The sequence below is a fragment of the Monodelphis domestica genome, chromosome 6 (genome assembly GCF_027887165.1).
Source record: "Monodelphis domestica isolate mMonDom1 chromosome 6, mMonDom1.pri, whole genome shotgun sequence".
NCBI lineage: Eukaryota > Metazoa > Chordata > Mammalia > Didelphimorphia > Didelphidae > Monodelphis > Monodelphis domestica.
The window spans coordinates 278,560,745-278,586,576 of NC_077232.1; the positions used below are offsets into that span (position 1 = coordinate 278,560,745).

The window sequence follows — 25,832 nt, forward strand, 5'->3', positions numbered from 1 at the left end:
GTTTGCACTATCACACAATCTATCTTTGATTTCCTCTGTGACAGTGTTTAAGCATAACTTGGTTCTGATCCATTCACAGAGTCCTCAGACTTCCCCACCTGATGTGCACTGTTCAAGGCAGGGCCGACTTGGGTAATCCAGGACTTCAGGCTCTTATGGATGATACAGCTTTTAACAAGAGGAACTTATTTAGTGATAGCATGGGAAGGATATTTGACAAGGACAGATTCAACTGGGCTCAGTTCTCCTCACATATGCCATGGTGGTATGCCTGGCAAAAAGGGTGTGCCAATCCAGGGCATGCCAACTCCTCAGATGGGGTTTTTCCTGCCTTAGGCAACGAGAAAGCTGTGGCATGTTCACAACTTAGTCTTAAACCTTACTCTAAATTCAAGGCTTAGTTTCCTGGATTGATTAAATCTCAAGGACATTTCATGTGGCCTTTTTAGGGAAAGACCAGCCTACATGGAATAGATGTATAGATGTTGGTTCATCCCACATATACACACAAACATACATACATCTGTATGTATATATACATACACACAAATATATACCAGGGAACAGTGCCAATGTCTTCCTTATAGTCTGTGTTACATCATGCTTGGAAGAACATGTAATTTTTATATTTTGAGGGCTTGGTTTGACTCAGAGTAGATCTAAATTAAATGATAATAATAAACCACTTTGTCATAACTGACTGTACTGTATATAGTAGTACTTGAAATCTGAGACATCTGTCCAATGACTGACAGGGTATGTTCCTAGAAGAAATGAATTATCTCAATCTTTGTTTACATTCTTGTTATAAACGAGAGGAAGGGAGTTGTAGCCAAATGGAAGAATGGTTATACATACTTCTCCTTTTAGAGGCAAAGAAAAGGGTTGGTGAGGTTGGTGTTATCAGGTGCCCAAGAGCAAAAAGAAACATTATTTCATGGGATTTTCAGGCATCTTAAAAGTACTTGCCAAAAAAATCCAAAAAAACAACAAAACACTTTGAATATAACTCTAGCTTATGCACCAATATCTATCACATGGGCTAGAGAAGTAGAGGAAATTCGCTGAAGAACTCAATGAAGACACTCCAAATTATATTAACATACTTTGATAATTGAAGACTTCAATGAAAAGGTGAGAATATGGGAAGGTAGTGAGAAAGATAATGGAAAATGAGAGCAAGCAAGGTACTCTGGAAAGATGGGTTCAAATCCTGCTGGAGTTATATGGAATAAGTAACTTAACCTCCATGGGACTCAGTTTTTTCATCTATAAAATGGATGCTAGTTATAGCTTCCAAAGTCTTTTCCAGTTCTAAATCTGGCCAACAAATAGTTGACTACACAGAAGTCTCATGCCTCATGAATACTTTCCTGGAAAAAAGAACCATGGCAATCACCAAAAAGCATCACAAAAAAATGAAACTGATTATTAATCAACATGAAATGATTGATATGGGAGTCATTCTTGAATATAGCTTGGACTATAGACTCATTAAAGATCCAAATTACGTGGAGGCAGCTGGGTGGCTCAGTGGAGCCATGCTTAGAGACAAGAGGTTCATGTCTGGCCTCAGACACTTCTCAGCTATGTGACCCTGGGAAAGTCACTTAACCCCCATTGCCTAGTCCTTATTGTTCTTCTGTGTTAGAAGCAAATCACAGTATTGATTCTAAGACAGAAGGTAAGGGTGGAAAAAAAAAAGATCAAAATTACTACAAAGCTAGGAGAATAAAACTCCCCCCAAAAGATATACTATTAAAATTACTCTATCTTGACCTATTTAAAGTTACTAATGATGAAAAATGGGCTATGGATTGAAAATGGACATAGACACAGATTATAGTAATTTCATATATAAGTCGAACTGCTAAAATTCAATGGCTTCAGCAAGACCTGAAAAGAAACCAAACACTCAACATACTTGGCAAAGGTAACCTTGGGTTAGAACAAAAACTCATTTGTAGTGAACAATTAGAAAGACAGTGAAATACGGCCTCACAAACAAGAGAAGCAGGGCAGGGTAAACGAAATTTAATGATGGTTTGGCAACAGACCCAACCTAGCAAAGCTAGCTTGGGGGCATTAAAAGTGGAACAGGGAAACAGGGTCATTTTTCACTCTCATGGGACCAACTATGCTTGAGTTAGAAATGCTCTCAACATATGGAAAAGTATCTGGGTGAGATTATGGGTACATGGAAGGGGCCTGTGTTGAAGGTGACACAATTATGAGGGCTCTGAGTGAATGACTGATGAGTATCAGGAAGATGGGAGAATACTAAAGGCATGGGGAAAAAATGGGACTTCATTAATTTATAAAATAAAAAGAACTGCTGAGAATATCAACCTTTACTGATTTATATACATGCTTTCCCATATGTACACAAAGTATTGGAGGCATCCCCAGTGAGGGTATTAGAAGCAGGCAGATGGATAAAAACATGGCACCCAATGTGCTGGACCTGAACTCTGCAAGATCTGAGTTCAAATGAAGCCTCCGATGCTTAATAGCTATGTTATGCTGGGCAAAAAAACAATAAAAAACAAAACAAAACAAAACAAACAAAAAAAACCCTTTGTCTGCCTCAGTTTCCTCATCTGTAAAATGGGGACAATGATAGCACTTCTCTCCTAGGGCTGTTGTGAGAATCAAATGAAATAAGATATATAGAGTGCTCTGTAAGCTTGAAAGTAATATATAAATGCTAGCTATTATTATGATTATTAATTTTAATTTTAATAATAAACAGATAAACTTAAAAAAAAAAACCCTTACCTTCTGACTTAGAGTCTATACTAAATATCAATTCCAAGGCAAAAGAGTGGGAAAGGCTAGGCAACTGGGGTTAAAAAACTTGCCCAAGGTCATACAAGTAAGTATTCAAGGTCACATTTGAACCCAGAAACCAGTCACCTAGGTGCCCCAACAGATATATTTTGATAAGTGATATTCCACAAGAGATCACATCTTTACATAGAGCAATGATGGCAAACCTTTTAATGACTATGTGTCATGGCCCACCCCAGGGACCACATGCTGTGCCCTTCCCCCTCCAGTCTGAGTGCTGAGCTTTGCCTCTTCCTTGCCTTATCCCAAACAAGGGAGAGAAGAAGTGATCCCATTGGGTTGCTGGGCAGAGGGGTGGGGGATGTGAAAAAATGTTGTCAGGTGTGTATACCTCATCCATGCATACATAAATATATAGTCAGTATATATTTAAAAATATAATTACATATTATAGACATAATATCTAGCATATATATCTTTTGTGATTCCCCAGCTGCTAGTTTTTTCTCCTTTATCACCTTGTCTGGCAGTTTGTGGGTACTTAATAAATCTTTATGAATTATTTAATTGATGGAGTATTTAAAGATTTATATACCTTACAGATATCATTTTATAAGGGAGGGAAAAAAAAACATTAAGTAGGAACTTCTAATGTTATCACCATTAAAAATGTGAGGAAACTGAAATTCACAGAGGTTAAATGATTTTGTCCTAGCTAGTAAATAGTAGAGAGAGCAATCAAATCTAGGTTTATTCTACTCCAAATTCAAGTTTCTTCCCATTATACCACAGTAGCTTCTATTATAGTTTTATTTTAACATTTAAATCATTTCCGTAACTGAACATGAACCTTCCGGGAAGATTTACTTAGATTACTACTGATAAGTTCTTCTATTAAAAAATAAAAACTCTCAAACTCCCAAAGACCTCCTTTGTGTTTTTCATATCCTTTTCTGATGAGTAGATAGAGATAACCTGGTTATTCCTCTGACAAAATAACTATGCTAATATATATTGTCATATAAATATTACTTCCAGTTATGGAGAAATTTCATTGTAAAGATATAAGCAAAATAAAATAAAACTCTTTGCTGACTGGTCGTTGCCTAGAGGATAGTAGAAATGAATGTTGTTCCTTTCTGATGGTGGAGAGGGAGAAGGTAGCAGCTCCACCCAAGGCCCTCTGCCTTTCTAGTAATGAATTCTGACAATGGCACATGTGTCCACAGAGAGCATTGTGTGCCCTTTCTGGCACATATGTCATAGGTTCACCATCACAGAGGTAGGATGTTTAACTATTTTTTTTTAAGTATCTGGTTTGTTAGAGCCAACTAGTATTTCAAAGGTTCTCTTCCAAGAAGATGCCTCTTATCCATATATCTATTATTCAAGATTCCTTGAAAGAGATGAGTCAAAGCATGGCAGTCTTTGGATCACTATTGACAGGAAAGACATAAAATAGGGAGATGCAAGTGGGTCAAGGTTCTCTGGCAGAGCTGTGAAGTACAGATTACCAATATGGACGAGGTTCTCCAGAGGACCCTTCTGTGTGGGTCACACCAAGACCTAGGACATTATAATGCCACCAATTTCCACTGCTCTTCTCTACTTCTGACCCCTACTTCATGGTCTCTCCTAAGAGTGAGTTGTGGCTAGCCCTCTCTCAGGGAAGTCAGTTCACATCCTTCAGAAATGCTTAATGCTCTCCTTAATGCTCAGGAGTCCTTCTTTCCTTCCTCCTCTGCTTGGTATTCTTTTATCTTCTCACCCCCTGACCTGGTCAGGCTGCACTCCTGCCTCCTCGGATTAATCCTACTTCTTGGTTTTAGGATGTGGATATCTTCCTCAGGGTGAACAGATATTACATCAAAGCATGGTACAGAAGGTGAGAGAGTAAAGTTATGGCTAGAACACTAAGGATTAAGGATAACAACATCTTGTAAGGTTTGAGTGTGAAATTTCTACTTTGATTTCAGTTAAATCCCATACACATGAATTAAATGTCTACAGTGTGCAAAGTATCAATGGGAAGTGCTGAGGGTACAAGGAGATCACTTGTGCCTGGGAGAAGCCTCCATTTTCATACAACTTGTACTCAGATGAGACAAACATCTGGGGGAATCTGAGAAGGCTTCATGGGTGAAGAGGAGCTGAGGAGAGAGGAAAGAAAGGGTGCTCTCCAGGCAGAGGGGACAGGCTGCGTGAATGCATGGGGTAAGAGATAGGCTGTTGGACTTGGACAACAGCTAGGAGAGTTCGGTTGGACTGGAAAATGGATTTGGTGAAAGGCAATAATGTGAAGTGAGGCGAAAGGACAGGTTGGAGAATTTTGTATTTTTCCTTAGAGTCAACTGGGAGAATTTTATATTTTCACTTAGAGTCAACTGGGAGACGCTGAAAATTTTTGAGCTGGACTAGGCATAGTTAATCCAGGAAGTGGACAGAGTGCATGAGTCACATTTGAGTGGTAACACTAAAATAAAAGCTACTATCTGCAAGTCCACAAAGTTAAATACAACAAATGATTAGATTTGAAGATAATACTGTTACCTGGTGGGCATAGATAGTGTCATATATTAAGGTCCACATAACTCCAGAGAGATAAAGGGGCAGGCAGACAGACACATCACAGGAACCCTTTATGGCAGACCATCCAAGTAATGCTCCCCAATTGAAGGTCAGTCCTATGAGTGATAAAGGATAAGGAAGGAAGAGGGAAAAAAAAAACACAGAATAGATTTCAGAATTCAAGGGTCAAGCTAATTACAAACATATAGAATTATGATTTACATATTTAAATCCACTTTTGAGAAAATGGCATTTCCCAAACTTTTTGCCAAAAGGGCAGAAGGAGTATATATTTCCATTATTTTTTTAAATTGGGAAGAGGAAACAGTATAATGGTCTTATGTGACCAAGTCTCCTAGAAACATGATTTCACTCCATCTTGTCTTACTACTATGGCTATTTGTCATGTTTTGGGGAAACATAAAGATAACAAAAGGTTCATAAAACTAAGGTAAACAAGAGAAGAGAACAAGCCAGAGAGGAGGAGTTTTGGTTATAGACTTCAGCAAAATGATCAATTCGGGGCTCAGGACTGGGATGCAGATTAAAAAAAAAAAACAAACAAACAAAACCAACCCAATAATCTGTCATCACACAGTCCAGGCCATAATTCAAAACATAATCCTATAAACAAAGATATCAGTGCAAGCTGGGCAATTTCTCCTTTCATTAGCAAACTGCAAAACAGATTGATTCCCTCTAAACCAGGTGCCTTCCAACTCAGAACCCTGGCCAGCACTATCACAGGTACAGTGACTGTCACACTTGCTGACAGAACCTGGGGAAAGAGAAAGATTCTACAGAGGACTGATAGAATAACGAGGAGAGGGAAAGCTCTCTTAACATCTGCCCTTGGGGGCTTTTGTCTGGTAAACAAATTAAGTCTCAATCCCCAAGTGGGGCCAGAAAGCCTAATGTCCATGGAAGTGTATGGAAAGCAACAGCCAGGTGCTCATCAGATAACTGAATTCTGTCCTTATGCTTCTAGATGCTAAAAAGATATTAAATTGTATCTTGAGAAGAGGAGACAAAGGAGTAAGAGCCCAAGGGAGGACATAGAGGTATCAAGAGATCAGTAACAAAGGGAAGCTAGGTGGATGACCTTAGCATATTCACATCTCAAGTTCTGTCTTGCAAATTTGTAATTTGACAAAGTAATTAGAGGAGAGAGCCACTGTGGTCCTTCAATCAAGTATGGAGGATAAGGAGGACTTGCTGTGATCTTCAATAATGCACTTTGGTGGAGGAAGCTGGGTGGCTCAGTGGATTGAAAACCAGGCCTGGAGATGGAAGGTCCTAGGTTCAAATCTGGGCTCAGACACTTCCTAGCTGTGTAACCCTGGGCCTAGCCCTTACTGCTCTTCTGCCTTAGAATCAATTGATTCTAAGACAGAAGGAAGGGTTTAAATTTTTTTTAAATGCACTTTGCTCTTGTTTATAGTACTATGAATGTATATACAAAGCACAAGGAGATAATAATCCTAGACGAAAAAAATAGAAGGGCTCAAGGAAGGCTACTCTACTATCCAGGGCATGAGAGAAAGCAAAGGGTTCCTCAAAAGAATGGAAGAAGTATTTCATGTTTTATTTATTTATTTATTTAATTAGTCAATTAAGAACATTTTCCCTTGGTTACAAGAATTATATTCTTTCTCTCCCCTCCCACCATCCCTTTCCATAGCCGATGCACAATTCCACTGGGTTTTACATGTGTCCTTGATCCAAACCTATTTCCATGTTTGCACCAGGGTGATCATTTAGAGTCTACATCCCCAACCATATCCCCATCTTCCCATGTGATCAAGTAGTTGTTTTTCTTCTGTGTTTCTTCTCCCACAGTTCTTCCTCTGATTGTGGATAGTGTTCTTTCTCATAGATTCCTCCAAGTTGTTCAGGATCACTGCATTGCCACTAATGGAGAAGTCCATTATGTTCTATTGTACCACAGTATATTAGTCTCTGTGTACAATGTTCACCTGGTTCTGCAACTCTTACTCTGCATTAATTCCTGGAGGTTGTTCTAGTTCACATGGAATTCCTCCAGTTCATTATTCCTTTGAGCACAATAGTATTCCATCACTATCAGATACCACAATTTGTTCAGCCATTCCCCAACTGAAGGGCATCCCCTCATTTTCCAGTTTTTTGTATATGTCTTTTTCCTTATTATTTCTTTGGGGTACAAACCCAGCGGTGCTATGGCTGGATCAAAGGGCAGACAGTCTTTTAGCACCTTTCAGGCATAGAGAATAGAAAAAGTATTTCAAAAAGAAAATAATAAAGAAAAAGAAAAATCATAAAGAAAAAGGTTTTAGTAAATCAGAAGATAATTTTTGCCTCTATCAAGGGGCCAAAAGGTGAAAGAACATGTCCCAAAGAAGTTGGAGACCCATGTGTGAAAAAGAATTCTTTACTCTATTGTCTATCCTGAGTTAATACTAACTTAAGTACCTCAATAGATTGTGAAGACAGGATTAACTCTCCTTTGTTTTGATGAATCAACCATGAGTTTAAACTAGGTGGAGGAGCTTTCAGATCACTTAGTGAATTCACACTCTCAGAAATCCAATCAGCCAGGATGAGTATTCACCTCTCCAGAAGAGAACTTAACCTTCAGAAGGTGAGAAGTTGATCACACAGACACTGCCCCCTGGGCAGTGCTAGACAATTGGGAAACTATGATTGGCCCCTGCGATGAGAGGCAGGGACAAAAAGTCACCATAAAAGCAAGCCCCTAACTCTCTCAGAGGGAGATTGTCTTTGGAGATAGTCTTCGAACTGGGCAGTCAAGGCAGCTTCGCTGGAGACTTGCGGCTTGGATTGTGGGCTTGGAGCTCAGCTTCAACTTAGACTCTGACTTTGGGACTACTTTGTTGGGTGAGTGAAAGGCTGGCTCCTTTCCTAGCTTCTTAAGAGACTAGTTTCCATCTTGGAGGAGGCCATGTGGCTACTCACCACCACCAGCCTTCCTGGTTGAGAATTAATTAATCTCTGCCTGGATTAAGCAGACCCAGGAGTAAACATTTAGGCTGATAGGATAGATAACCTCTCTAAGCTCTTTATATTTCTCTATTTTATTGTTTCCTCTCTATTTTGTAAATATTTGTAATTAAATTTCTGACTCAAGATATAATAAATATTAGTGACCACATAATTTCATAAAATTATTGTCTGACCATTAATTTTCAGCTTTACACGTGGAACATTTGAGCTCTATAACAGGCTTAATTTTCCTAGAGGGAAATAGATTCTTATTCTCCAAAGAATAATGATCCAAATTCTCAGGTATCATAAGTCAAGGCATCATCCAATAATGGTCAAAGGAAGAAAAGACTTGCTGTTGAAGGAGATACTGACATAACTAGTAATCAGTCAGATATAAACAATGAGGCTGGTCAGGCTTCCCAGAAGAAAGTATTCAGGATATAAGGAGAGGTTTCTAAGTAACAGTTAATCAAGCAATTAACAGGTATTTATTAAGGGCCTTCTCTGGGTCAGGAACCACTCTAGGCACTAGGAACAAAGGTACATTGAATGAATCCTGAACTCACAAATCAGTGCTCACTCCTAGGGAGACAAATGATACCCCTAGAGGAACCTAATGCTAAAGGTTATGAAGTCCTCTGCAAAAAGCTGAAAATCTTGTGGGTACAGACACTGCTTTAATCACTAATATAAACTGAATCCATGGGACTTGGAAGAGAAAGGTATACATGAGAAAAGAAAAGCAGACAAAGAACTCTGATCTCTAAGGAGGAGGTTGGTTTTAAACATAGGAATGCTGAGCTTCTGGCCAGGGATGGAGCACACCTAAAAAGGGCTCTGAAACAGGTGCTATGCAGGTGCCACATGGCACAGACTGTCAATGACAGCTGTTCTGATAATCTCTTTGCTTATTTCTCATTTGTTATTGGGCCCAGGAAATCTCTGGGATATGAAAAAAGAAAAGGCATAGATATCACTTAAGTGAAAAGGCACTTGTTTGAATTCTTGAAGATCTAATCAAGAGATACTTAAACTTTAAAAAGAACTTTATTCTCCATGGATAAAAGATCTCAATGTAAAGAATTACACCATAAATTATGTGATTAAATTTATGTCATTGATCCATACATCTCACTATTAGGTGGATACCTGAAAGAAGTTAGACAGAAAGTTCTCATAGAGGCCAAGATATTTTTAATGGCATTTTTTTTGGTGGTAGCAAAAACTGGGAAGAAAATAGGGGCCCACTGCCTCATGCCCCACATGATGAGTGTCTGAACAATTGTGTGTATGAATGTAATGGAATGTTACTTGTATGATAAGAAACAATGAATAAGAAGAACTTGGAGAAATATGCTAAGACTTGTATGAAATAATGCCTAGTAAGTAAGCAGAATCAAGAAAACAGTATGTACAATTATGACAATAATGTCAAAGAAAACAACACTAAGGCAGTATCAATAGTATTAATCTCTATTTTACAGTGAACTGAGGTTTAGAGATAAAATGATTTGTTTGTGGTCATGAGTAATAAATGATGAGGTTGCGATTTAAATTCCTAAATTCAAGTTTGGGGCTTTTTCCACTCTAATACACAGCAAATCACATGAGCTCTCCCCTCAAGGATCTCTATCTTAGCCACTATCCTTTCACCTCACTACCACATCCAAAGGAATAGAGCCCAATTCCTTGCCTTGAACCTTTTAACCTCCCCTTCCTTTCTGGGTCATACTCAATCATCTCTGGCCACAGGGCTAGAGCACTCTCACATGACGTAGTGCATGCAGTGCAGGGATGCAAGTAGGATGACCCCAGTGCATGATTTCTCTTTACACAATAGAAAGATGTGGAGAATATATTATATGCTATATTCATATAGAATTCTCCAAGGAATGCCTTAAATTAATAAGGCTAAAAGACACAAACACACTCCCTGTATCTAATATGCCCTAAAATGTCTTGGATCCCAGCAGTATCTCTTTGAAAGTTTTATTTTTTTAGATGGTAGCTTAGGTAGCAAGCAGGGACAGGCTATCAAATGTGAATCTTAAAACTGCTCAGACTCTACTTCAGAAGATTTGATTAAGCTATTCCCAATTTTTAACAATGGAGGTACTTGATCAGGAATGTATTGAGAACTTTTAAAATTACTCCACCCTACTCAGACAGTGCCTTAGGGGAAGATAAAGTTGAAAACTACTGATTGAACAATGAAAAGTCCCTAACTCATACTTTTAGTGAAGCTAAAACCTTAAGCTAGGTCTATTTTTAGATCTAATACAAAAAGGTGCTCAGTACCTATAAAGGTTAAATTAGTACCTAAAAGGTCAAGCAACTTACAAAAGGCAAGCTTAACAAAAGAGATGTGAAATACTCAGTATATTTCATCTAACCAGAGAAGGTGAGAACAAAAGAAGATGAGAACTAAGAATGGGCAGTCCTGGGGAAAAGCATCTACTGTGATTGGTAGATGTGAAAAATTAGAGGAGATGACATAAGAGAAAATTTCTTTAAAAGGAAGGGACTTATTGAGTTAGAGTGAGTTTTTGATTGGAAGTTGGTTGGAGTTGGAGTTTGGAGGTTTGGAGCTTGCTTGAAGATGATCTTGTGGTGAATGATAAAGACTGACTTGCTCTCCCTTAGGCTCAGGCCTAGGCCATTTGGCCTAGGCCCTTTCTACTATTTTTCTCTTTCTCTCTCTCTCTCTCTCTCCTTCCCTTAATTCCTTCATTTGTATTAATTAAAATCTCCATAAAACCCAGCTGACTTGGGTATTTTCATATTTGGGAATTTTCCCATGGTAACCACTTAATTTTAGATTTTAAATCAAGACACTAAAAATTATCTTTACAGTTTGGCCGAAACCTTTACAGTTTTGGCAATTCACAGTCTTGGCAAACCACATTTTCACAGTTACTCAAAGAAGGGATTCCTATATGGGCTCCCTTGGGATTACCATGACATGTCCAGACATGCACACCTCAATTATACTATACAATGGCAAGTGGCAAGATCTACCTGGAATATGGTTGAACTAATTTAGGCAGAAATATAAGGCATCTGTTGACGGTAGTGAGGTCAAATCTGCAATATTTTTCACTACAATCACTACAATGTTTTGAATTTTTTAACAATTCCATTTTAAAATTTGGCTACCATAGTGGAAAGAGTGCCAGGCCTAGAGTCAGGAAGACCTAGGTTCAAATCTGGCCTCAGACACTTCCTAACTGGATGAACTTGGTCAAGTCACTTAAATTTTATTTAATTAGTCAATTTAGAATATTTTTCCTTGGTTACAAAAATCATATTCTTTCCCTCCCCTCTCACCATCCCTTTCTGTAGCCGATGCACAATTCCACTGGGTTTTACATGTGTCCTTGATCCAAACCTATTTCCATGTTGTTGATGTTTGCTCTAGGATGATCATTTTGTTTTTCTTCTGTGTTTCTATTCCCGTTGTTTTTCCTCTGAATGGGATAGTGTTCTTTCTCATAAATCCCTCCAAGTTGTTCAGGATCACTGCATTGACACTAATGGGGAAGTCCATTACATTCGATTGTACCACAGTGTATCAGTCTCCGTGTATAATGTTGTCCTGGTTCTGCTCCTCTCACTCTACATAAATTCTTGGAGGTTGTTCCAGTTCACATGGAATTCCTCCAATTCATTATTTCTTTGAGCACAATATTTTCCATCACCAACATATACCACAATTTGTTCAGCCATTCCCCAATTGAAGGGCATCCCCTCATTTTCCAATTTTTGGCCACCACAAAGAGCACAGCTGTGAATATTCTTGTACATGTCTTTTTTCTTATTATCTCTTTGGGGTACAAACCCATCAGTGCTATGGCTGGATCAAAGGGCAGACAGTCTTTTAGTATCCAGAATGGTTGGATCAGTTCACAACTCTACCAGCAGTGCATTTATGTCCCAAATTTGCCACATCCCCTCCAACATTCACTACTTTCCTTTGCTGTCAAGTTAGCCAATATGCTAGGTGTGAGGTTGTTTTGATTTGCATCTCTCTGATTATAAGAGATTCAGAACACTTTTTCATGGGCTTGGCCAAGTCATTTAAAATCAACTGCCTAGACCTTCCTCTTCTGTCTTAAAGATTGTGATTAGGATAGAAGATAAGGATTTTTTTAAAAACCTGGATGTACCAGAGTCAGGGGTTTTTAACTTGGGAGTTCATAAACTTGTTGACTTTTAATTTTTATGCTTTGATAACTATATTTCAATGTAATTGGTTTCTTTTGTAATACAAAATATATTTTAAGTTATGCATGTGAAAACATTATTCTGAGGAGTCCATAGGTTTCATCAGATTGCCAAAGAGGCTCATGAGAAAAAAAAAATTAAGAACCCCTGGTCTAGGATATTTGAAATTACTTAACAAATTTGATAAATCACTTAAAAAAATACTTTACTTTGTGTGGGAAGGGAATTCCCCTCTTCAGTATGCCACTTTGTTTGATATCATCAACCAGAGACCTGAAGATTCTTTACCACTGACATGTGCAAGTATAGAGAAACCCTCAGAAGAAAGGAAGTTGAAACCAATGAGACCAGAAACTGATCCCCAGGCACTGCCCCTCTGGGTGGTGCCAGGCAAATTAAAAAACTATGATTAGTTCCTGAGATGTGATATGGGAGGGCTAGTGGGTGGACAAAATGGCTTTTAAGGTGAGACCAAGGCACTGCTCACTCTATCTTACTCTCTTCTGGCTGGAGCTTGGAATCTGGAGAAACTCTTGTTGCTGGTGAGCTTCAATCCATCAAACAGCAAATAGGATAGTAAGCTAAGCTACTCTCTACCTCTTTCCTACATTTCCCTCTCTTTACTATCACTACTTTGATGTAATAAAGCTACTAAAGATACTAGCAGTCTCATGATTTAATTTTAACTATTACACTTTTGTCTTAGAGTCGATACTAAGTATTGGCTTCAAGGCAGAAGACTGGCAAGAGTGAAACAATGGGGGCAAAGTTACTTGCAGCCAGGAAGTATCTGAGGCTATATTTAAACCTAGGACCTCTCAATTCCAGACATGGCTCTCTATCCACTGAGCCACCTAGATACCCCTTAAATCACTCTTTAAAAACAAAAACTATATTTAAAAGCACTTTGCCTTTAGTTTGGAGCAATTTGTTCATCTTCGGATCTATTATAAATTGTGTAAAAAATAGACTTGAATACAGGACTACGATTCCCACAAGCCTTTGCTCCACTTCCCCAAAATGCTTTGTAATCTCACGGGAATTCTGAGGTGGGCGAGATCAAGGAAGAGTTTAAGCTGGTGGCAAAGGTTTTTTCGGTCTCTCTTTTGGACTTCCATTTTGGAGCAGGTGTGTCTCTTCCGTGATGTGAGGTTATTTTGTCTAGGCCTCTGGCCTAGGCACATGTTTCTTACTTGTATATTCTTTAATCTTTAACCTCTAATAAACCTCTAAAAAATATAATACTCTTTGCAGAGAGAAACTAATTTCTAACTGCCTCAGTCTCCCTATATTCCCTAATTTTAATCTTTACAATTGTTATATGAATGTAATGGAATATTGAGACAATCTGATGCAAGGGAAAGAGTCAGAGGATCTAGATTCCAATCCTGTCTTTATTAGTATGAACCTGGGTTACTTTTGTGAGTTACTCTAGGACTCTGTTTCCTCATTTGTAAAATGAATGGATAGGACTAGATGTCCCCTGAACTTTCTTGTAGCTCTAAGATTTAATTAAATAGGATATCAGATCTTATGATTATTATGCTATAAGAAATGGCAAAGATGACGGGTACAGAGAAAGCTGGAAGACTTCTATGAACAGTTGCAGAGTAAAATAAGCAGAACTGGGAAAACAATTTACAGTACTTTGAGAATCTCCAGAACTCAAGTCATGAATTCAGAAGATTGATGATGAGGCATGTGAACCAAGACTTATGAAGCAGGGAAAGGGTTAGAAGTGCAGAATGAGACATGCATATAAGACATGACCAAAGCACTGAGTTGTTTGTCTCCACCACACCTACTCTTTATTTATTTTAAGCCCTTACCTTCCATCTTAGGATCAATACTGTGTATCAGTCCCAAAGCAGAAGAGTGGTAAAGGCTAGGCAATGGGGGGGCAAGGGGAGGTGATGGTGGTAAAGTAACTTGCCCAGAGTCCCCCAGCTAGGAAGTGTCTGAGGCCAAATTTGAACCTAGGACCTCACATCATCTCCAAGACTGGCTTTCAATTCCTTCAGCTCCTCTCTATATCTGATGGAATGTATGAGGAAAGTCTTCCATTTGTAGGGGATGGTTGTGCTAGAGAGAAGGAAGGAAGAAAAGAAGGAGAGAGAGGAAGAAAAGGGAAAGATGAAAAGGAGTAAAGAGAAGGGAAGAAAAAGGAAACCAAAGGAAAGGAGAAAGGAGGAAAAAGAAAAGAATGGAAAGAGAAGAAAGGCCAGAAGGAAGGAAAGAGAAAGGAAAGGGAGGGAAGGAAGAAAGAAAAAGTAATCAATGAAAGATTTTTTAAAGACAATAGGAAATATGGTAAATTCAAGCTCACCCAAGGCTAGCTGTGGCCAATAAGTAATTCTTTTCATCAGAGGATAAATGACCACCAGGGACAATGAAGCAGCTCCCAGTGCTATACTGAAATGAAGGAAAAATTAAATATGCATTATCTGATACAATTTATTAGAAACTGATAAATACTATAATGAACTTAAAGGTAGTAAAAGCAGTAATGAGATAAACTAGAAAAATTTCCTTTCTAAATCTGATTTTCAAGCTTGTGAAATACCTTCCTAGTTCTCAGTTTTCCTAGGGCACTGAAAGTGATAGAAGATGTCACTAGAGTTTGAAAACCAAATAGCTCTTCTTTTGCATTGAGTCATCTTGGTTGAACAGAAGCTAAATTCAAGTTTAGGGTAAATTGAGAAATCTGGAAAAAAGAATCATAATGAAGATATCTCTTAAGGTAGCTGGTAACAAAGTCAACTTGTTAGAAGTCCTGGGTCTGGATTTGGGAAGACAAATTCAAATCCTGCTTCAGCCTCTTATTTGCTGGGTAAGCCTAGACAAGTCACCTAACTTGTCTTCCTCAGTTTCCTTGACTAAAATGGAGATAATAATAGCACTTGCCTCTTATGGCTGTTGTAAGGCTCAAATGAGGTGAGATATACTTAGCTCAGAGCCTGGCACACAGTAGGCACTATATAAATATTAGCTATTGTTATTATCACATTATGGTAAGTGGGGTCCATAGATAACTTAGAAGTTCATGGGTAGATGTCAGGGAGTCTTCTGATCTTAGATGGGGAAAAAAATGACACCTTTTAACTTTCAGTTTCCTCTGTCATCCTCTGTTTTTTTATTTTTCACCTTTAAAGATCTGATTCTGAGAAATTTATACATGGGCTTGTTATTAGCCTACCAAAGAGGTCCCCAAATCGAAAAGCTAAAGACGCTTTCATTTATGGGGGATCTTAGTGACCTAGGAAGTACTTTGCAATGTTTTCATTTTGTGGATGAATATCCCGCAGAACACATGAGTCATAAGGGCTGTTTTCTTTTTAGAAAACCACAAAAATGATTATTTTGGTTTTACTCTTTTATTGCCATTGTTGAAAGCAAGTAGCTTTCTCATTGATGTAAAGAGATTGAGTCAAGAGACCTAAGTTATGTCTCTGCAGTTGACCCTTAACAAAAAGACCATTGGGCAAGTCACTACAACTTCTCTAAGCTTCAGCCTCAATTAGCTTATCAGGAAAAAAGGCAATAATTTCTTCTTCTGTCTACTTTTCAGATATGGTTACTATAAAAGAAATAAAATGTTTCAAAGTATCAAGTCCTTAGAAGAGCAGGTACATTTGTATTAAAAATGGTTTGGAAAGACTAATATAGAGAAAAAGAAAGCAGAATCAGGATAATCAAGCAAATTAAAACAACATTCAAACATCAGAAATCAGAATAAATGTGTGAACTACTCATGGTTCCAGAGGATAATTTTTTTTTTCTTTTCAGAGTAAGCAGGCTATGGACATAAAATGTTGCAAATGCTGTGAGATGTTTGCATATCAGCGCATTTTGCTCAATTGATGTTGCTTCTTATGAGTGTGGGCATCTAGGTGGCTCACTGGATTAAGAGTCTGGGTTCAAATTTGGCCTCAGACATGTCCTAGTTGAGTGATCCTGGCCAAGTCACTTAACATCCATTGCTTAGCCTTTACTGCTCTTCTGCCTTGGAACTAATATACAGTACTGATTCTAAGATGGAAGTTAAGTGTTTAAAAAATAAAAAGGGTCTGGCCTCAGACACTTCCTAGCTGTGTAACCCTAGGTGTAAAAGTTAAAATTAAATCTCAATAATAAAAATATTATATTTTAAGAGATTTATTAATGATCAAGGAATCATTAATCAAGGAATCAAGGAATAAAGAAGATACAAAATAAAGACCATGTGCCCATGGCTGATCAGCCAGTTCAAACACCCACCTTACCACTACCAAGCTCGGGACAGGAAGTAAAGAGGTAGGACCTTCCACATCCCCGCCTAATATCCCCTACCTACAGGAAGTATATAATGACCGGAAGTCAGTGGGCTCCTGGGAAATGTAGTCCTTTTTTTAGGGTAACATTTTCAATTATACATAGGCAAGTCACTTAACCCTGTTTGCCTAGTCCTTGCCCTTCTGCCTTAAGAGTTGTCACTAACACAGAAAGTAAGGGTACCATCCTATAAACATATGGTACCATCCCTTCAAGGTAATGTCCTTTTATATGGGGTGGTGAATTAAGTCTGTTTAAAATTCTAAGACAAGAAGTTACTGAAGCATTATTCTTTCTTGAAGTTATGAGACTGTTCATTTTAAATGGGATAATGTATAAAATACTGAAGAAATATGAACACTAGTAATATAGAAATGATGGATATTGTAGTTGTTGAGACATAATCCTGGCTGAGCAAACAAACATACTAGAAGCAGAGAATCAGAAAAGTTCCCCAGAAGACTGATTAGTTTGTTAAGATGCCATGCCCAGTCAAGTAAGCATGAATTAAATAACTCAGCTTAGCAGCTAAAGTATCTGTTTAACACAAATGTTTTTTTGTTAATCAAGGAACTTTTATGGACAGTCACTACTACAGAAAGGAAGATGACAAAATGTACATTTCCAAAGTTTTGTGTTTCTCCAAGCACATGGGTTTTCCTCACAAAGGATAAAGGTGACCATAAAAGAGGCACTTTCAATGACATAAAATTTAAAAAATTTTTTGCAAGAATAAAGTCAATGTAGCCTGAATAAAAAGAAAAGTTGTCAAATGGGAAACATTTTTATAGAAAACATCTGACAAAAGTCTAAGACTTGTAGGGAATGGATACACATATATGAAGAGAGCCCTTCTTTTGAGATTAATTCTATTATTATTTTGTATAGTTTAAATAATTTCCTTTGAAGTTTCATTGGCATAGCACTAAAGTTGCACATGAATTTGAGTGAGAACAACATTTTTATTATACTGGCATGACTCAACATGAACACTGAACAGTTCTTGAAACATTTAAGGTTTCTTTTTTCCTTTTTGCAAAGGGTATATGGTAGGTATTACTATAAGTCCTGAGTATGTCTTGGTAGGTTAACTTCCAGGTATTTTATGTGTTCTGCAATTATTTTAAATTGAATTTCTTCATCTATCTCCTATTTCTGAGTTTTCTATTTTACAAAAAACCCTGATATTTGTTAGTTTGTTTTTAATCTTGTTATTTTACTAATCATTGTTTCAATTATGTTTTTTATTGGATCTCTAAGAGCTTCTAAGTAAAACATATTACCTCCAGAGATAAAAATCATCTCCTTTTTTCCTATGCTTCTTCCTTTGATTGCTCTTTTTTCTTGTCTAATTGTTATAGTTTGCATTTTTAATTATATCAAATAACTGTAAGGACTATGAAATGCTATGAGTGTACCTCTCACTTTAGCTGAGGTTGTTTTCAAGAAGAATGATAATGTATGTGAAATGTCTGAGTGACAGAAGTAAACCAGTTTTATGTTACTATTTTTCAAGTTTCAAATGACATGTTTTTAATTAGTATTGGGAAATGCATATGAAATATACCTGTAATAATTCAGACACAGGAGTACACACAGTGCCAAGCTCAGCTGTCCTCCAAGGAAAATCAAGGACTGAAATGTTGAAATGTCTCCAGCAGCTATTGGTCGATTTGCTGTCCTTATAACCTTTGTAAAGAAAAATCAGATTCTTTACCAAAAACCCCATGCAAAGATAAAACTCAGTGTCTGAGATATGGTCAAGAACAAGCAATTTAGATTTGAATGAGCTTGGGAAAAAAACACAATTAAGAAACCTATCAAAAAAAATATCACCCCATTCCTCCCTTCTCTACAAAAATCTCTATATAATTGATATACCTAGCCATTCACTTTATCATGTAGAGTGTTCAACTCCCACACTGAAAGCAGGAGATAGAAAGTAAGTAGAGTAAGGATACTGGGGACACTTGGATATAGGAAGATGGAAGTAATGTAGAAGGTGCTACTAATATACCAACAAGGTTTTGGAGCAAGGTGTGCAGAACACTAGGGTTATAATGATGACCCATGCAAGAGTAAAGGTGAATGAGGAAGATACTCTTCATGTGAGCATACAAGAGAGGGGTTTCTGAAAGGCTATCTCGGGACAACCTCTGACTAAGTCTAAATACAGTAACCCAAATCTCTCCCCAAGGAGTAGTTGCAGTGATTATAAGTATAAAAAGAGGCACAGATGTTGTGTGGGCAAATAGAATTTAACTGTTTCTCTTATATGAAGTGAAAATTTTAAAAATTATTCTTCCCAGAATAACCAAAGACATGGAATATATCTGTTAACATTACTGCTCACTAATCTTTCTTTTCTGAGTTAGCAAATAGCTTATCTGAAGTAGTTCAGTTATTATGACCCTCTTGGGTCAAATGCCTAAAATATCTTGTTTTACAGTTAACTTAAACTTAAAACAGGAAATGACAATATTCACTGCTTTACATTTGACTTATGTAACATGCATCTCTAGCTAAGTATGAAAAAGAAAAACTTCAAAATGATGGACTTGATTTTCCAAAAGAAAAAGTTTAAAACCAAATAGAAACTATATTTTTGAAATTAATCTCAACATTTATAGCTTTAATCTTCATATAATGGTCATATAAGTATGGATAGAATCCACAGGAATCACAAATATATATTCTAATATGAATTTCTGTTTTCTAATAATAAAATCCAAAGCAAAAACACTCTTCATGATCAATCTTATACCTAAGAGGGAGGGACACAGTAGTGATGGATGACTTCTGTTAGCCAAGCACCTGCTGGTTGGCCAAAAGCAGAGCAGTTGATAACTCCTTGACTTGCTTTGGTGATAAGGGACTATTCTATTCTGAATTTGATTTTCACTAACTTGGAGGATCTGTTTCCTAAGCTGGAAATGATGGGAACCTTGGAGGAAAGGGCCCATTCCATCCTAGGATTTATGATAAAGGAGAGAAAAACTGTGCATATTCTGATATCCCTTGGAACAAAATAAAGAGGGAAGCAATTTTAATAAAGAAGAAAAATTGAATTTGTCTGAAGAGACTGATATGAACATGGAGGTAGGATACACCAACCAACTCAGATTTTTAAAAGAAATGTAGAGAAGATGGACAAAAGGCCAGGATTTGGTCCTTCTAAAAGGGTGATGGGCAGGACAAAAAAAGGGTTTTTTCAGTTACATAGACAGGATTAAAGAAAAAATAGGTCTGTTGTTTGGGGTAGATGAGACAATGACAAATGCAACTGGAAAGGCAGAGTAAATCAACTATAATAATATTTCTGTTTTCTCTGCAAAGGAGAAAGATCTTGACAGAATGGGAATAACAGGGGGGCAGCTGGGTAGCTCAGTGGATTGAGAGCCAGCCCTAGAGACGGGAGGTCCTAGGTTCAAATCTGACCTCAGACACTTCCTAGCTGGGTGACCCTGGGCAAGTCACTTGACCCCCATTGCCTAGCCCTTACCACTCTTCTGCCTTGGAATCAATACACAGTATTGATAAGTATTGATATTGGTAAGGGTTTACATAAAAAAAATTAATTAAAAAGATAAAGAATGGGAATAACTACCAAAATGTATAACAGGATAATGATATCAGGCTATGTAAGGCAATAGTAACAATAGTTAGGTGCCCTGGACAAAGCTGAGGTACCTGGTCCAGGTGAACTATGGTCTCAGGACCTGAAAGAACTGTGAGGTGAGAGTATAAAGTCACCACCAGTGATATGTGAAAGAATCATGGAAAATAGGAGGGGCATCAGGAGATCAGAGGAGGTCACATGTCCTGATCTTTCAAAAAGAGCAGAGAACAGAGTCCGCAAAGCAGGGACTAACAAGCCTGACTTCAATTTTGGGGAAGATTTGAGAAAGGATTGTGAAAGATGGTTGGCAGTTCTGTAGGAAGTGATTACAAAGAGCCAACATGGCTACATTGAGAACAAGTTACACCAGACTAATCTTGTAAATTCTCTTGATATGCTGGAGTTGTCCTGTAGGGTGCTGAAAATGTGTACCACTAACTAATAGCAACCAGAGTGACTTGGAAAATCTGACAATCATTGGGAGAATGATCATGAATAAACCAAGCTGAAGTAGCCATGGAAATGGGGGGCCACTTAGCTAATTTTAGGTCTCCTGTTCTGCTCTAACCTTAGCCCTTAACAACCCGACACCTGGCCCTAAGTCTCAGTGGCTCTTCAGAGTGCTGAAACCTTGAGCCTGAGTTACTTCATACTTTATCTTTCTGTCTTATGCCAATTAAATGTACCAAAGAGTCTCTGATCTCCCTTGACCTGCTAATCCATCAACCTCCCATCCCTGTTCCTGGGAACTCTCTGCCCCTTCCACCTCAGATCTCTCCCTGAATCGGCCCCTTCCAGTCCCTTTTCCCACTTCCCTTCTCTAGAAAATTATTTAAGCTGCTATTCACAGTTTTTGAACAGAGCTCCTTGGCAATAGGCAGATCAGTACCACATGTACATATATGTCCTTGCTTAATAAAGATTTATCTTGACTTTAAAGGCATCAGAGCTCTCAGATATCTTCCCATTCTGGGAAAGTGGGATGTGTCAATGGTTCTATCAAGGCACCCCAGGTATTTGTTCCTGCTTGGGGGAAAGAGAACCCTAAATTCTATAGAATCTGTGCCCCATTTTACAACAGGATTACTCAGATGAGGGGAATTTAGGATGTATAATTTACACAGCTTTTGGTAAAGTTGTTCAGACTATTTTTTTTAAACCTTTACCTTCCATCCTAGAATTGATACTAAGGCAGAAGAGCAATAAGGGTTAGACAATGAGGGGTTAATTGACTTGCCCAAGGTCACACAACTAGGAAATGTCTGAGTCACATTTGAACCCAGGACCTTCTGTCTCCAGGCTTGGCTCTCAATCCACTGAGCCCCATAGCTTCTCCCTGTCATCCTTGTGGCATCTCCATTTATTCTTGTAAAGAAGATGAAGAGTATGTTTTAGATGGGTGACATCAAACTTAAACAGAAAGAGATTGTGCAGTCCTCATTCTGATTTAGAAAGACTTCCTAGGTTTGTGGTGGTGAACCTATGGCACATGTGCCAAAGATGGCACATAGAGAACCTCTCTGTGGGCATGGGCAGGCCCCTGGCTTAGGACAGCTAGACCCTGGCCCCACCCCCAAATGCAGTGGGTGGAACATTCTAGCCTCTCTCCATCACCCCAAGGGCTGAGGATGCACAGCCACACTGTCTCCTGCCCCAAAGCAGAGATTTGGTGCTGGCCATGCCCTTCCCTTGTGCCCCTCCCACTCTGAAGCAGTATAGCCTGGCCCTGCCCCTAGTCCCATCCCCAAATGCAAATGTGGGTGGGGCTCTGGCAGGCCATGCAATTAGGGGTGGGCATGGGCATACAGTATGAGGAGCAGGTGAGGCATGGCACAGGGCCCCCAAAAGGTTCTTCATCACTGACCTAGGTTATAGTGGATTTTTGTTTATTTTGTTAAACATTTCCCAATTACATTATAATCTTGTTTGAGATGCATGTGGATGTTTTGCCTTGTGGAGCTGGCCACTGGCTGTGAGTTTGGTACCTCCGGGTTAGAAAAGATGAATCCAGTACCAGTTGGATTACCAGAATGTGTCAGGAGGATCTGTGCTTTTCCCTGTGGTGTTTAACCTTCATCAGTAACTTAGATAAAGGCATAGATAACAGTTGCTCATCACATCTGCAGAGGATACCAAGCTGGAAGGGAACGCTAACATACTAGACGATAAAAGGTTCTAAAAGTTTCTGAAAGATTGTAGCACTGGAGTGAATCCAATAGGATGAAAGTGAACAGAAACAAATGGAAAGTCTTATACCTAGGCACAAAAAAATATAAACTCAACAAATATAAGATAGGGAGACAAAGCTAATGGCAGGGGTTCTGGAAAGGATCTGGGGGTTTTAGTTGTCTTCAAACTCAATAGGAATCAACAGCATGACATGGCAGCCAGAAAACTGAACATGATCTTGGGCCGCAGCGACCAGGAACAGGGCAGTGAGAATCCCTGATCAGACCTTATGGGGGTATCTTGTGAAGCAGTGAGCTGAAGAGTGTGTTCAGAGGAAGGCACCCATGATGGGGAAGGGCCTACAAGGACCAGTTGAGGACCACAACTCATCTTTAGTATGAAGAGAAGACTCAAAGGGACATGACAGCTGTGCCCAGGCTGAAGTCCACATTTATTTCACTGCATCCCCATACCAGGAATGCACTCTCTTCCTCACCTCCATCTCCCAGGATTCCTCTCTTCTGGCCAGAGGCAGCTCAAATATCACCTTCTTTGGAGAAGCCTTTCCTGTTTGTCTAACTGCTGCTGCCTTTCCTTCTAAATTGCCTTGGATTAGGGGGAAGCTGGGTAGCTCAGTGGATTGAGAGCTAGGCCTAGGTTCAAATCTGGCTTCAGATACTTCCCAGCTGTGTGACCCTGGGCAAGTCACTTAACCCCCATTGCCTTACCACTCTTCTGCCTTGGTACCAATACACAGTATTGATACCAAGATGGAAGGTAAGGGTTTAAAAAAATAAAATAAATTGCCTTGGATTTAACTCTCTTGCATTTATTCTCTTTATACTTGTATATGTTCTCCTAAAACATCCACATCTGACAATTAAGTGGATGAAATGTCCATTTCGTCCCTCCCCTCCCCCATATCTGCCTTGGGAAAACAGAGCACATCCATACTAAGGGTCTTGGCTTCTCAAGACCGGTTTCCTCAGGTGCCACAGGAGGAGGAGAATATTTATATTATCCGTTCTGTGGGGTTTGTGATGGTCGTGAAACAATGTTACATAGGCAAACTCCTTTATAACTTAACTTATAACATTTAATTAAGTTATTTTTAACATGTAGGAAGACTTTATTTACCTTTTTATCATATTCCTGATCCCACATGTCATTAATTGTACAGCCGGCTCCCCGCATCAGAACTGCACCCGTGCCAAAAAGGGACAGCATATACCAGTCTGGAAAACAGCCTGGCTCTGCTGCCAAGCCAATACTCCAGGTACATGGCAAATACAATAGCCAGGTTCCTAAAACAAATCAGAGAGGCAAACATTACAAATTAAAATGAGTAGTTATATTATTCTGCTACTTAACACAGACTATGATTTCATTGCTATGGGTACTCCCTCTATTATGGCAGCAGAAACATTCCTAGGCCTATATCAAATAATACAGGTCTCAAAGGATGTCATTGCTTTAACTCTGGTCTTAGAAAGGTGTTTGGTATTTCTGTTACAAATAATGATGGGCAGCTAGATAGCACAGCAAATAGAGTGGCAGGTTTAGAGATGGGAGGTCCTGGGCTCAAATCTGACCTTAGACCCTTCCTAGCTGTGTAACCCTGGGCATGTCATTTAACCCCAATTGTCTTAGCCCTTATCTGTCCTAAGACAGAAGGTAAGGTTTCTAAAATTAAAAAAGCCAACTCTTAGTATTAGACAGATACTATTTGTCATAATTAGGAAAGCTCTATTTAAGTTACTTTGAATAATTTCCTTTTAACATAAATGAATGATTTATTATAGGAGTTTTCTCCTTTATTGTGTAAAATTGAGATTTGAACTCTGGACTTCAATCCCCACAAGTCCTTGCTCCACTTCCCCAAAATGCTTTGTAATCTCACGGGAATTCTGAGGTGGGCGAGATCGAGAATGTATTTAAGATGATTTGCAAGGGCTTTTGAGCTCTCTCCTCTTGGACTTCCATTTTGGGGCAGATGTGGCTCTTTCCATAATGTAGGTGAGGTCTTGTCTAGGCCTCTGGCCTAGGCACATGTTTTTTCTTATCCTGTATTTTCTTTAATCCTTAACTTTAATAAACCTCATAAAATATAATACTCCTTGCAGAGAGAAACTAATTTCTACCTGCCTCAGTCTCCCCATATTCCTAAATTTTAATCTTTACAGTTTTTGGTGACCACTAGATTAGATGAGAACTTCTCAAAATTTTTAGCCTAGATAATGATTTTTTTAAAGCCACGTTTCTCCAAGATGCTCTTTAGAAAACCATCTTGATCAGCTCCTGTCTGCAGCCCTCTCTGGCTCCTGCTTCTGCTCCTGGCCTCTCACCTGGTGCCTGAGCTCCCGGCCCTACCTGTCTGCGCTCCGGCTCCCGGCCCTACCCACCCCGGCAGTCTGTCTCTCACCCATCTGGCCTCAGACCCAGACGGCTCATCACCCCTGCCCCAGACCCATGAGCGTGACCACAGCCGGCTCATCACCCAGATCCTTGGAGCAGATCTCTCAGGACTCATTTCGACCAGCTGGTAACAGTATTGCCCACATGGGTGGAGGGGAGAGGGAAAGGAGAACGGGTAATTTTCCCTTAGGCTAAGCCTCCGAGTGGACGGGGGTATTGACTCCACATGGGCGGCCTGGGCTCCATGTGGACTGGGGCAAGAGGAGGTATCATATCAGGGGAGAGAGAAAAAGGGAGAGAGAAGAAACAGATTTTTCAAACAGAAACTTAATAGCAATGGGCTGTTTAAAAGTGTACCTTTTGACTGTTCTGGTAATTTCAATGACTTCACCTGCCTGTTAGGGAGCAGACTCAGCCAAAAGATTCAACTTTAACTTTGAAGGGGCAAATGGGTGGCTCAGCAAACTGAGAGCCAGGCCTACAGACATGCGGTCCTGGGTTAAAATCTGGCCTCAGTTACTTCCCAGCTGTGGGGTGCTGGATGGATCCCTTAACCCCCATTGCCTAGCCCTTACCACTCTGCCTTCTGACAATAGACATTTAAATGGATAAACCCCCAAGTCTTTAAAAAGACTAAAGGCTATATTCTAAGGCATTTCAGACTCCAATGGTTTATAAAAAATCTCTGTATTTCTATTGCATTTCCTGATTGTTCTGTTTAAGATATAACTTTGTGATTTTAAGTTCATAT

The 25,832-nt window shown here is 38.9% G+C and overlaps 1 protein-coding gene across 1 annotated transcript in view; it reads right to left on the reverse strand.

Annotated features, from left to right (window-relative positions):
• The window catches only part of COQ2 (coenzyme Q2, polyprenyltransferase), a 59,401-nt gene that overhangs the window by 8,441 nt on the left and 25,128 nt on the right, over positions 1-25,832 (reverse strand). The window contains exons 2-5 of the mRNA XM_056803282.1: positions 23,804-23,970; positions 18,446-18,567; positions 14,894-14,979; positions 5,341-5,474 (exon numbers count right to left, since the gene is read on the reverse strand). Of these exons, the coding sequence (XP_056659260.1) occupies positions 5,341-5,474; positions 14,894-14,979; positions 18,446-18,567; positions 23,804-23,970 (509 nt within the window). The remainder of the gene's footprint in view (positions 1-5,340; positions 5,475-14,893; positions 14,980-18,445; positions 18,568-23,803; positions 23,971-25,832) is intronic.